The sequence below is a fragment of the Stenella coeruleoalba genome, assembly GCF_951394435.1.
Source record: "Stenella coeruleoalba genome assembly, chromosome: 8".
NCBI lineage: Eukaryota > Metazoa > Chordata > Mammalia > Artiodactyla > Delphinidae > Stenella > Stenella coeruleoalba.
In genome coordinates this window covers 77,439,461-77,453,619 of record NC_137154.1, presented here as the reverse complement: position 1 = coordinate 77,453,619, position 14,159 = coordinate 77,439,461, and the positions used below count along the sequence as shown (strand labels likewise).

General features: G+C 42.5%; 1 protein-coding gene across 6 annotated transcripts in view; it reads right to left on the bottom strand.

Moving 5' to 3' along the window:
• YAP1 (Yes1 associated transcriptional regulator) overlaps positions 1-1,808 on the bottom strand; it is a 109,508-nt gene extending 107,700 nt beyond the window's left edge. For all 6 annotated transcript variants that reach the window (XM_079930352.1, XM_079930350.1, XM_079930354.1 and 3 more), the window contains exon 1: positions 1,068-1,808. In XM_079930352.1, the coding sequence (XP_079786478.1) occupies positions 1,068-1,391 (324 nt within the window). In that variant the 5' untranslated portion in view covers positions 1,392-1,808. The remainder of the gene's footprint in view (positions 1-1,067) is intronic.
• Positions 1,809-14,159: the final 12,351 nt, after the last annotated feature.

Genomic DNA, 14,159 nt, shown 5'->3' with positions numbered 1-14,159 from the left:
TCAATAAGAATTAAAGAGCAATGGCGAGCCTCGAATTAGTCATCACTTCCCAAACATTAACTTCTAATCACAGTTGAACTAGGCAGGACTCGGCCTATGAGTCAACCTGCAGTGCGTTATCAAAGGCTTCTGTTAAAACCAAAGCACGGTAAAGCTCAACTCAGGTCCTGCGCAACGTGTAGATGTGGCTAATTTAAAAGCATTTCGGCAAACTGTAAATAATAGTCTCCAACGGGGAAGCCAACACGTGAACCAACTAAGTTTGATAAGAGTAAGCCTGCCTGACTTCCAAGGCGCTAGGTAAGGGCAGGGGTGAAAGCACTAACTCCATAAACAACTTCCAGGAAAGTCTGGATCCTGTATTCAGAAAGCGCCGGGGCCGCGAAGAAAATAAATGCTTTTGGGAGGGGGAGGGGGAGAAAGAGCGAGAAACTAAATGGACTGGTTCAACCCCCACCCCTAATCAACACTGGAAAACAAGAGAACAATTATTTGACTCCCTAGGAGACTGAAGTGGACCGAGAGGCCCCGAAGGAAAGGGGGCCCAGGGCTCAACTTCACAAACTCGGCCGCCGCTGGCAGCTCACCCACACACAGATGCCAGAGGCCCCCCTCCCCCTCCCCGGCCCCGCGGCGGCGGCGGCGGAGGGAGCGAAGGTGCGGAGCGCGGCGGCGCGCGCATTGTGCAAGCCCACCGCGGCCCGGGCCCGACTCTCCCCACCCCCTTCCTTCCTCCCCACCTCCCCTGCCACTCCCGCCAACCTCCCGAGAACCCCAGGAAGAAAGAAAAGGCAGGGAAAAGCACGCCCCCCGGGGCTGCAACCGCTGAGAGAAACTACAAGGGGAAAAACAAATCTCGGCCCCGGACTCCGGGAGGAGTGGGGAGCCCGTAGCCGCGGCCGGCGGGCGCCTCCAGTCCCCCCCGCCTCTCCGCGAGCCCCCTTCCCCACCTCTCTAGCGCTCCCGGAACCCCCCTCCGCGGCCAGGGCTCGCGGCCGCCGCTCCCGAGCGCCCCCGGGCCTGGGGCCCGCCCGACGGGAAAGTGGGGAGAGGGGCGGCCAGGTTACCTGTCGGGAGTGGGACTTGGGCTCTGGAGGCTTGAAGAAGGAGTCAGGCAGCTTCCGGAGCCTCATGGGCACAGTCTGGGGCACGTTGGCCGTCTTGGGGTTCATGACGGCGTTGAAAAGCGCCTCCAGGTCGGTCTCCGAGTCCCCCCGGACGTGCACGATCTGGTGCCCGGCGGGGGGGGCCTGCGGTGCCGCCTGGGACCCCGGGGGTGCCGGCTGCCCGGGCCCGGACGGCGGGCCCTGCCCCTGGGGGGGCTGCGCGGGCGGCTGCCCTTGGCCCTGGGGGGCTGGCTGAGGCGGCGGCTGCTGCTGCCCGGGATCCATGGTTTCTCCCTCCCCCGACGCGCACCCCGACCAGGCGGGCAAGGGCTCCGCCCGGGCGCCCCGGCTCGACGGGCCGAGATGGGAGAACCGGCGAGGGTGGCGGGCCGGCGGCGCTGGGCGGCGGGAGCGGCGCTCGCCTTGCTCTCAGCGCCGGGGGGCTGCGCCGCGGCCCCGCATCCCCCGCCCCGGCGCCTCCGCCCCCGCCCTGCGCCCCGGCTCCACTGGTCTGGCGGCTGCGCTTCGGGAGGGGCTGCGAGAGACCCGGACCTGCGCGCCCGAGAACTTTTTTCCTTCACGCCCTTGACGGATGCCGGACAGCTAGTTGCCTTTCCCCTCCCCCTTTCTCTCTTATTTCCTCTTCTTGTTCCTTCCTTCCTTCCTCCCTTTCTTTTCCCCGGCGGCGGCTGCGCCCGACTGAGACAGAAACTCGCCTCAGACGCCAAAACTAAAGTTGAGAGAACCGCCCGCCCGAGCCGCTCGCGGCTCCGCCTCCTCCCGGCTCTTCCTTCCTCTGCGCGCCCGCCCGCACAGGATCCGCGGCCATCCGCGGAGGGAAACTTTCCCCTGCAAGTTAACTACATTCCTGCAGACTCCCGGCCTCCAACGCCCCTCCCGGCCGCACGTGACCAGCCCGCCAGCGGGCCGGGCCTCCACAGTGCTTCATGGGGCTGGGGCCTGGGGGCGGCCGCGGCGGGGAGCGTGCCTGGCGATCAGCGCCGGGAGGGCGGCCGGCCCGACGACCAACGTTGGGTCTGGTCTGGGTCGGAGCTCTGATCTCTGCGGCGAACGCGGCCGCCCTTGGCCGCAGGAAGTCCTCCCTCCCAGCCCGGCCCCTTCCCCGCCAGTTCTCGGGAAAGGCTGAAAGGTTTCCAGCTCGCCCCGAGATGCGAAACAGCCAAGGCCGAAAGAAGTTGGGAGGGGACGTATAAATCCACTTAAACCCTCCCCGCTTTTGCCCGACTTGACCAACTGGAGTGTCAGTGTGGGCTCAAATCCTCAAACTAGGTTGAATTTAAAATGGTACCCGTAACAGACATTGATTTTAATAAGGGTCCATTTTTTCTTAACATTAACTTGATTTTCTTTCCACTCAATATTCAAAACCCACTTGAAAGGGATAAACGATTTCTGTAATTTGAAGCTTTAAGACTAGATCTGTGACTCAGTGTGATTTACTAAATAACCAAAAACTGCCTTTTTTAAAAGTGAAAACTTTTTTAGTGCTCAGACTTGAAACACAGTCTTGAAAATCTCAACGGAAAAACTCAGTGTTTAACTTCAGTTGCAAGCATTCCTCGGTGTACCTGTCTTTCATCCTTGAGGGAATGGGAGCCTACCTCTCTTTGTTATCCCTGTGCCTGGCACAAGGGTGGATTCTCTTAAAGTTGACCGAATAAGAAATGAACGGGTGAGGAGCTCACCCCAGGCACCTGGTTCTCTTTGCGGCAGTGTCATATATGCAAGGAGTTCACTTGAAATCACTCAAAAGCAATGAAAATTTGTTGGGTTTTTTTTGTTTTTTTGTTTTTTTGTTTGACGGCGCCTCTTGCGAACCCGTGCCCCCTGCAGTGGAAGCACGGAGTCCTAACCACTGGACCGCCAGGGAATTCCCCAAAATTTGTTTTTTAATTCATACATTCTGATTTTTTAAAAAGCAGCTTTACTGAGATATAATTCCATACCATACAATGCGGCCATTCACGCAACCCAGTATTTTTCGTGTATTAAAAGGGTTATGCAACATCACTCTGATTTTAAATCCATTAGTTCATTCTAAAGAAAACTAGCTTCCTGTTTTAATGATTTTGTCTGCAACGCTAGTGAAACAGATGTGTAAACAGGATTAAACAAGGAAAGGTCCCCTGAGCAAAAAAATAAACTCTTCCTCCAGCCAGGACATGCCCTGGATAAATCTGAAGAGGGATCTGTATCACTCGGTGTGGTGGGGCAGGCCAGGGAAAGAGCCTCAAGATTTTACGGCAAGATTCTAATCAACTGCTCTGGATTACACTTTCATCTGAAGAAAGGGATCTGCCTCCATGATGCCCATGACTGCTTTTTATATTTATCCCCACCCCCATCTCCAAATGTCAAGTGCGTTTAACCACAAATTTATAGGTTCTGGAGTTCCAGAGATCTGAGTTCAGATCCCAGTTCCACAATTTACTAGCTCTGTGACATCGGACAAGTTACTTATTTCCTATTCTTTAATTTCTTTAATATTGGGGCCAGGTAATGACACCTACTTCATTTGTTGAGGCAAATGAGTCAATGGACATAAAGCAAGTACTTAGTGCAGTTTTGGGTGTGTGGTGAGATCCACATAAACGTCAGCTATCGTTGTTTTGCCGTGTTCACAGATTACTTCACATGTAGTGACATGGCCTCTCCTTTGCAGCAGTCCCCCTCAGGGACCCTGTTGGCAGTCCCTTCCTGTCACATCTAATAATCAATCCACACAAACAAAGCCTTTGGGCAGAAACTATGCATTAAAATTTCCAACTGAAAAAAAAATTTTTTTAAGAACCAAAGTTATTGAAAACCTGGGATTGTAATGGAAGCTGTCCCTTCACTAGAGTATTTATTACCATGAACACTATAATTAAAGGGCTTAGCGTACAGCAGAGGTTGCTTTGTTCAATATTGTTTCACCTGCCATTCAACTGAGAACAAAATTACTTTGATAAGTGGATTTAAAGGCTGTCTGGAGTGACGTTATGTTCTGTAAGCACCTCTGTAGCATCAACCAAGATTTTGTAATTGAATATTCCTGATCTACAAAATTTCAGTCACAGGTTAGTAAGGGATAAAGATAACATAGATTCAATCCTTCGTCCCCTCTCTTCCTCTCCAGCCCCACTTTTAGAGCAATTATCAATCCAAGGCACCTTGAGGTACAGAGTTGCCTTCTTCATACAAAGACCCAGGTTATCCTGGATCATTTTCAAGTCCATGTAGATCACTATCTGAAAACACTAGTGTTACAATGACTTGCCTTCTCAACTACAATGGCCCCTCTTCTCTACTTTATCTGTCCACACCCCACCATCATCCAGAAATACTCCAGTTGTGAAATCAAACTATGTTATACCATTCCCTTAATTACTCACACCTCATTTATTATTAACTTCTCTCTCTTCTACGAACCTATCACTCCTGTTTTCACTTCCTTCCCAATTCAGTTTAGAAATCATAACTCATTGCTTCAGCCTCTCATAATCATCTGTGCCCTCAATTCTATTGCCCCATGTATTTCTGTTCACTAATGGCTTCAATAGCCTCAAAGCTTCTGCTTATTCCCTTCTGTTTCTGGATCTTCCTACTGTCTGCTAACTATAGGAGTGGATGAAACTGAGATGAAACATTTGTGTAAGTACTTGTAGAGTGCTGATTATGTGCCAGGCATTGGTAGTAATTGGTATAATGATGCCTATTTCATAGAAAAACAAAAATTAAATAAGTATGAATAAGTTTTTATTATTGCATCATGAGGATTAAGAAGGCCCAAGATACAGTTGACTTGGTATAATTGCATGAAGAGAAATTAAGGAACAGCTTGCTGAAGAAAGTTCTGCTTGACCTGACAGTACTTCATTATTCAACTCAGAGACATTATTTCAGAGTTCTCCACTTTAATATTTAGAAGATAATTTGTGTGTATTTGTGAATTAACATAGTCCTGACATTATTCTTTTATTCTAATTCATGTTCTAAATACTCAAATATAAAATGTTTATTGCCACAGCCTTTGTTGATTGTCATGTGTGTTCCACATTAGACACTAATCAATAATTATGAGATAAGTCTCTGGTTTGAAGGAGATTCTTCTACAATAGCAAGAAACAACTGTGAACAATAAGTGGATATGATAATGATCAGGAGCCTGGCTGGTTTTGAACACTGTTTCAGTCTAGTTGTGGATAGAAGGGATTCCCAAATCTTGTAGCCCTACCTCTACTTTAGAGCTGTAAGCTACCCACTTCTTAAATAGTACAAATTACTGATCTTATTATTGAACAGATATAAGCAGAATTGGAAAAGGGATTTAGCACACAGGAGTTTAAAGGCAGGTCACTGCAAAGCTATATACTCAGCTAAAGGGTATATGCTGCAACGCATGGGGAACTTCATTAATTCGGAATCCATTATTTTGAGGTATGTGACAATAAGCGGTGTTAGACTGAGGTTTTTTCCCCTAGGTTTCAGCTATGATAAGCCTAAGCAAATAAGAAAGACAAAGTGTCATTTGTTTACCAATTTTAGAGAACAGGCCATCTTAAAGCACTTTAAAAATGGACATCTATATGCAAGTAATTACTTTAAAAACCCAAATCATGTTCACCCCTGTTTAGTTACACAGTATCAGTTGGGGTAGGGAGCTGGGGAGCTGGGATTAGAAAAGAGATAAGCCACAGCGTGTGACAATACTTCTTTGTAAAATTTATAATGCCAACTTTTCACTCATTTCAATGGGTTTTTCTGACACTGGTTGTATAGTGGACACTTTTCTCTGATAGCAGAAAAAATATTTATGAGCAATTATACTCCCAGTTCCTATCCATGTGAGCTGGTTGCCTAAACTAATAAACAATACGTCAAAGGTATGACACCATCCAGAAAGGATTGGGGGCATGAGTAAATTGCTCAATCCTGTTTTGTGTTAGAGGACATGTCAGGCCTATTACAGAAGGACCACTCCTTTCAAAATATATATTATATATATTTTTTTCATATTTCAGCACTATAGATGCATTTTGGTTAATAGGCTCCTTTTTTTTAATGTAAAGTCATATATACTGTAGTAAAAAAATCATTTAAAATCAGATTTCTTTTTCTTCTAAAATCTAGCTAAAATTATCCATATGGGAGAAATTAAAGTTTGGTCTGAGATCTGGCTGTGAAGAATTTTGGAGTATGAAGCCCTTCAGACTTCGGGCAGAACTAAGTGGGGTGTGTAATGGAGGCCCCAAAGCACCTTTCCAGTGCTTTATGCAATACAGGTTATCAAATTCAGGCTTGTACTTTCCACATCTATGCTTGAACGTAAAGGTTACTAGTCTCCTCATTTACTATACTTTTCTGAATTATATTAAAAATGGAAAGGTGTCTTCTAAAAATACTAAATATATTCTCTATCAATTGTTCCCAAGGTGTGGTCCCCAAATCAGCAGCATCAGCATCACTGAAAACTTGTTAGAAATGTAAATGCTTAGGCCATAACCCAGACCTACTGAATCGGAAACTCTGGAGGTAAACGGCAATCTGGGTTTTAACAAGCCTGCGCTAGGTGATTAACATTTGAAAACCACTACTCTATATGATATTCCACATTCTGTTTTTATTTTATAAATATTAAATATGTTTTGTAAACATTATGCTTCACCATTTATAGATAAGTATCCCTTTAATTTCATCATTTATTCTAGAAATATCTATATCTAGTATATAATATGTATTTGAGAATTGAAAAAATCTATTTATTTGGTAACATATTCATGGTGTAAAGGATCTCAAAAGGTGATGTCTTGATTCTTACCTGAAAGTTAACCACTAATCCTATTTTAAAAGCTCTGTTAAGCAGTGATTCCAACTTGTTTATAGTTTTAACATCTTGTGACTATTACTTTGACATATGCATACCTTCAACGATGTGGCACAAAATTGTTTTAAAACAATTTAAAATCTAAATGTCTTTTGAGAATTTGATATACCAAACTCTGAAAGTGCCTCTTCATTTACAACTTATTTCCTCTTTAACTTAATTTTCTAGTGTTCTATCTAATGGAAAATATCTGGATACCATCTCTAATAATTCTTCATATACCTGAATACATTTATTAAGTCTCCTGACAGTCTTTTTTTTCTAAACTATCCCAGTTACTTAACCTTTACTCAATGTCTTGTTTCTCAACACTTTTATTCTTCTCTTGTAGTCCTCTGACTCTTCTCCAAGTACCCCATGTTCTTCTTCAGTTGTTAAGATACTATATACGCTACATAGTGTCCCAAACATCATTTATACACATTTGATTTAAATTTGTGAAGGTCATTATTTACATACTTTCTATGTGTAAAAGGGTATAATTTATTCTTTAGAAATATAGTTTTAGGGAGTCAAAATTTGAACCCTTATAACATGCACATGAATTTTTTATGCTGAATTAGAATGACAGCATTTTAGAACTAAAAGGCAAAGGAGATCACTTAGCCCAACTTCCTTCTTTTACACAAGAACTTATGGTCTTGAGAAGTTATTCTGCACTGTCCAAAATGGTAGCCACTAGCTGCATATTAAATAGAAAATTCAGTTCCTTTGGTCACACTAGCCACGTTTTAAGTGTTCAGTAGCTACACATGTGGTTAGCAGCTCCAGTATCAGACAGAACAGATATAGAACATTCCCCTAACCTCAGAAAGTTCTACTGGCTAGCACTGGGTAAATGACTTGCCCAAAGCCATACAGCTTCTGTGTGACAGAGCCAGAGCTTCTAGTTCCTGGTCCCAAGATATCCCACCATACTACTACCTTTTTAAAAGGACAAAATATAATAGATTACTTATCCTATCTACAATGCTTATTAAGTTTTATAAAAAGCATTGTGGGAGGCATGGATCCTGACCCCAAGAAGGTTTGAAGGAAATTACTTTAGGTGGGCTTACTGCCTATATAGAAAACGGCAGGTGGTTTAGTTACATCTCCCTTCTGGCCTCCGGCTATTTAATGTCTACAGTTCACTCTTGAACAATGCTGGGGGAGGCGCAGTCCAAAAATCCACATATAACTTCACACTTGTCCCTTGATTTTGCATCTGAGGATTCAACTTATCTCAGATCATACGGTACCATGGTGTGTATTTAGTGAAAGATATCTGGGTGTGAGTGGACCCAAGCAGCTGAAACCTGTGTTGTTCAAGGGTCCACTGTATATGTATGCAAATGTACATTCACTGAATGTTTACTGAAGTATCTTCAGTTCCTTTGATTTTCCCAGAGACATTGGACACTTCTCAGCTCACACCTTAGTTCCTGCAGCCCATTGCTGGCTGATCTCCTAGGCTCCATTTGTTCTTTCCTGTTTCAATCAATTTTCTATAATTCGAAACCCATTTCCCTCAAGTGCCATTTTCACCCTTGATCTCCTACTCAAAACTCTAGTAGAGGGCTTCCCTGGTGGCGCAGTGGTTGAGAGTCTGCCTGACGATGCATGGACATGGGTTCGTGCCCCGGTCCGGGAGGATCCCACATGCCGCGGAGCGGCTGGGCCCATGAGCCACGGCTGCTGAGCCTGCACGTCCGGAGCCTTGCTCTGCAATGGGAGAGGCCACGACAGTGAGAGCCCCGCGTACTGCAAAACAAAAACCAAAACAACAACAACAAAAAACTGTAGTAGATTCCTAGTGTGTATCATACACTAACAACAACTGTGATACAGTCAATGACTTACATTTGCATACACAAAAACTTCCCCACACATTATCCCATTTAATTTATTCCCATCTTTCTAGAATTCAAACCCTTTTGTTTCAAAAGATTGTTTCTTGTTAAGTATTTTAAGTAGATTTTTTTCTAAAAGTTCTAAAACCAGGAACTTGAGAGTCAACCTTGACTTTTCCAATTCCCATTCCCCATCCCCCAGTTCAATCCATCTGCAAGTAATGTTGGTTCTGGGTCCAGAATAACATCTGGAATATATCCACTTCCCTCCATATATTAGTTTGCTAGGGCTGCCATAACAAAATATTCCAGACTGTATGGCTTAAACAACAGAAATTTATCTTCCCACAGTTCTGGAGGCTAGAAGTCTAACATCAAGGTGTCACCAGGGTTGGTTTCCTCTGAAGTTTCTCTCCTTGGCTTGTAGATGGCTGTCTTCTTCTGGAGTCTTTACATGGTCTTCATTTGGTGTCCGTATCCTAATCTTCTCTTCCTGTAAGGATACTAGTCATATTGAATTAGGGCCCATCAATATGACCTCATTTTACCTTAACTACATCTTTAAAGGCCTTATCTCCAAATACAGTCATATTCTGAGGTACTGAGGGTTAGGACATCAACATATAAGCTTTGGGGAAGACACAGTTCAGCCCATAACACTCCATATTCACCAAAACCATCCTTGCCCACACTGCTTCATTTCTCATCAGACAGTGGTGGTAGTTTCCCCAACTCTTATCAAATCCATTTACCATTCAATAGCCATGGTGATCTTTTGATCTTTTGAAAATATACATCACTCCCTTGCTTCAAAACTTATAGTAGTTTCCCATTGCACTACCGTTAAATTCCACACTCATTTTATTGGCTTATAAGATACGCATGATCTATTTTCCCAGTTTCAACTCATGTCACTCTTTCTTGCCTGCTATGCTCTGTTCACAATGACTTCTGTCAATTCCTAGAACACACTAAACTCATTTCCATTCCAGGGCCTTCACATATGCTGTATTTTTCCTGAGAACATTCTCAGACTAACTACCCTTGATATATTCCCTAGAAAAACCATAATTTGTAATTACTTTATGTATTTTACCATATTTTTTGTCACTAGATTGTATGTTTTTTGGAAGCAGCGATTTTGTGTTTTGTTTACACTGTGTCCACAGGCTTAGCATTGTGCCTGGTACACAGTGGACATTAGGTGAATAATCTACTTTTCTAAGCATATCTGCTGCTCTATTCAGGGAAGTTTGTAACCCCACATGTATTGATACTTTCTACCTCTATACCACAGACTGAAACATTTTCTCTGCCTAGAATTCTTTCCTCCCCTAAGCCAATCCATAATTGTCCTTTCTTTTTTTTAATTTTTATTGGGATATAGTTGATTTGCAATGTTGTGTTAGTTTCTGCTGTACAGCAAAGTGAATCAGTTATACATATACATATATCCACGCAGTTTTTAGATTCTTTTCCCATATAGGTCATTACAGAGTATTGAGTAGAGTTCCCTGTGCCATACAGTAGGCCCTTATTATCTATTTTATATATAGTACTACTTATGTGTCAATCCCAATCTCCCAATTTATCCACCCTCCCAAACTCTTTCCCCCTTGGCAACCATAAGTTTGTTTTCTACATCTCTGATGCTTGTAAATAAGTTCATTTGTACCATTTTTTTAGACTCCACATATAAGCAATATCATATATTTGTCTTTCTCAGTCTGACATACTTTGTTCAGTATGACAATCTCTAGGTCCATCCATGTTGCTGCAAATGGCATTATTTCATTCTTTTTTATGGCTGAGTAAGATTCCATTGTATATATGTACATCTTCTTTATCCATTCACCTGTCAATGGATATTTAGGTTGCTTCCATGTCCTGGCTATTGTAAATAGTGCTGCAATGAACATTGGGGTGCATGTACCTTTCTGAATTATGGTTTTCCCTGGATATATGCCCAGGAGTGGGATTGCTGGATGTCCTTTCTTTTAAAATGTACCTCAATCCCCTTCTCAGGGAGGCCTTTCATTATGGATCATCCTTGGCTCTGATCTCTCTAGGTTCCCTCAGAACTTCAGAGGTTAAGTTTTATATTTTATATGTATGAAGTAAGCAGTTAGTTTATATGTAGGAAGTAAGTAGTTTTAAGGAAAATAAGCGTTTTATTCTACATGTTAAAGGGATGAAAGGTGACACCTGATCAAAAATTTTGTTGAATAAAAGTTAATTTATATTGTCATAGGTGGTTTCTATTTTACTTTCTCTCACACACCCTTCTGGTAACAAAAATTTACAGATTCTTGTGTTTGTTAAAGCCTAGTGACATTTTTTTCTTTTTACAGGCACAAAAAAAGAAGATAAACAGGAATGATAAGTTTCAACCTTATTGAAACCCAGTTCAGCCTGCCTATCCCAATGAACTTTAACATGTGTGCCAAGTCAGGAGATTGAAGACTTACATTAGAGGATATCAGGTATACCAGCTGCTAGAGTTTGCCAGTTGGACACTGCTAAATGTGTCTCTAAATGCGGCTTTTTAGTGCTAATTAATGCAGCTTTTACTGTAAGACACAACATACTTCCCTGTCTTTTATTCTTCCCTTTGTTCTTTTGTTTTCATCTATTCTTTCTTTCTCTCTCTTTTTTTTAAACTAGAGAAGTAGAGAGCAAAGCAGTTGTTCCCAACTGTGGAGTTGCCCACTAGAATTAATATATATGTTTGAGGAAATATGCAAAATAATGCTCTACCTCATAAAAAAGTCAGAACAATTAAAATAACAAATATCATTTCATACCCGTCAGACTGAAAAAAATTAAAAATTATGAGTGTTTCATTCTCCAACAAAACTTCAAGTTTCTTAAGAGTAATTGGGTACTTCTTTCTATCTTTCACTGCACCTAATAAATGTTATGGGCTCTAGAATGTAAACTCCCCAATAAAGACATTTTTGTCTTTTATGTTCATCACTGTATCTGCAGTACCTAGAAAGTGCCCACCCAGCACATTCATAGTAGGTAATTAATAAATATTTGCAGAAAAATGAAGGATATTAGTTCTTAGCAATACTTGCTGATTAATTGGATGACTGAGAAGCCTTCAGTCAGTTTTCAGAAACTTCAGACCTAGGTTTTCAAAGTTGTAAGGATCAAAGTTGGTTGAGCATGGGCTGGGATAGGGATGAAAGGAAGAACGAGGGATTTCCCCTCTCTGACCACAGCTTCCTACCACAGTTCCCACTTCCCTGTTCTAAGTACCTCAAATGGCCAACACTTCATAATTTACCCAGTAGCTAACCATTTGGGGGGCCATATTTGATTTTTTCCTAATGAGCACTCCATTGTCACATACTTCATGATGCCCAGAAAGGTTTCCATTGTTATTAACTCAGATTACTCAATTTTGTGCTTTGACAATTACTCTAATCTTCTATTTAATCTCTGGACCTTGGTCTTTCTTCACTCCAATTTATCACTGCCAGTCTAATCTTTCCAGAATATCACTTTTATGATGCTACTACCCTGCTCAAAAGTTTTTGACTCCTATACATCATCTACTTAAAAGATTTAAATATCTTAGCTTTGTATCTATAGCCCTCGGTAACCAGGACCCCATTCATCTGTCTTCCCTGTGTTATTACCCAGAACTCTTGGACAGAACTCTTCAGTTCCAACTAGTCAGGTGTACTTATGTCTTCCCCAAACCACCTTGTGTTTCTATGCCTCTGTATTTATTTTCTTGCTCATGGGTCCTAAAAGTTCCAAGTTCTCTGGTCTCCAGCCTAAGTCCCTTTTTTGGATGTCCAAATTATAATTCAGTGAGCCTTCTCTCCTTAAGTAACTATCAGAATTTCTGAAGAATGCTCTCAAATTCCATAAAACCATTCTGTTGTCACTTGTCACCATGGTTGATCTTTCACCCCAGAAAAATCCTCACCCTCAGTTGATCACAGCTTGCTCTTTCAAAGTTGGATTCACAGGCTGCTGCTGCTCTCCAGAGACAATTTTGTCCCAGGCATGTTCCCAGGCTGTATATCTTATCCCACACAGTCCAGCTAAATTCAGATTACAGTATAATAGTTTGCAAAATTTTACACCAGGCTTAGGGATAGCTAGAGAAACTACTGCACTACTGATACTCTTGGACCTTAGTCGTCCACCCTTCCCCACTCCCTCTCTTTTTCTCCACACCTGCAGTCACACTTCAAGGGCCGGCTTTCTTCCAGCAAGTGGGCTCATTCAGTCAGGGAACAGATACTGAGTGTCAATTAAGTGCCAGGCAGTGTGCTAGGCACTGGGGATGAACCAAATACACACAGTTCCTGTTTTCCAGACAGACATAAAATAAATTACTACAAATAGTTGAGAAAATAATTCTAAGTATGCAAAATGCTGCCAAAGAAATACCTGGAGTACAATTTTAGGTCCTCTACATTCTCTGTGGCTCAGGAAGAGGGGGGAAAAACAGTGTTCCCATCTCTTACAGATATCTAACCACATTAATAATGGTATAATCTGTAGAAAAGCAATTTTGACCTTTAGGAAGACACCATTTTACATTATTGTGCAGACAGTTTAGCTCCTACGTTTTTTTTTTGTTTTTAATATTTCCTCCACAGAGAATGAAAAGAGCCAAAATGAATGAACACTTAAACTGTGTGCTTGACACCATTCTAAGCCCAATATACATATTAATTTATATAATTTTCACAATAACCTATGAAGGAGTCCTATTATTTTCCCCATTTCACAGATGAGGCAACTAAGGCACAGAAAGATTATAACTAGCTCAAAGTCACACAGAAAGTAATGGCAGAATTAAAAATTCAGGCAATCTGACTGCAACCCAAAGTCTTTGTTACTATGCCATTATACCTCTCAATACAGAGAATTGCATAATCTTTCTTCAAAGGTGCATTCCCATCTTTTGCCTCTGAACGTTCGTCCCAGGGCCAGGCTCAGAGCACTCTGCCACATCATGCTTCTCCACTCGGCTGGACTGCTTTCCTTCTTAGTTGTTGAAACCCCACTAGTTCTTCTATAGAAGCCAGATGAAACCCTTCCTAGGCCTAGTTCACAGTGATCACTTCCATCTCTGAATTCATGTTACAATCACTGTCTATAAAAACTCTTACAGATTACGTTCTCTACTAGGTTTATAGGGAGTGTATGTTTCCCCAAAGTAAATCACACAGTGCCTTGTACAGAACTGGTACTCAGAAAGAATTATTGATTAAGAGAGGGTCCCCAGCTTGTAGGGGTCTGTGTGGTAGGCGGCCAAACTGGTAGCAAATGAACATTTTAGTTTTTGATTTTATGTTTTTTATA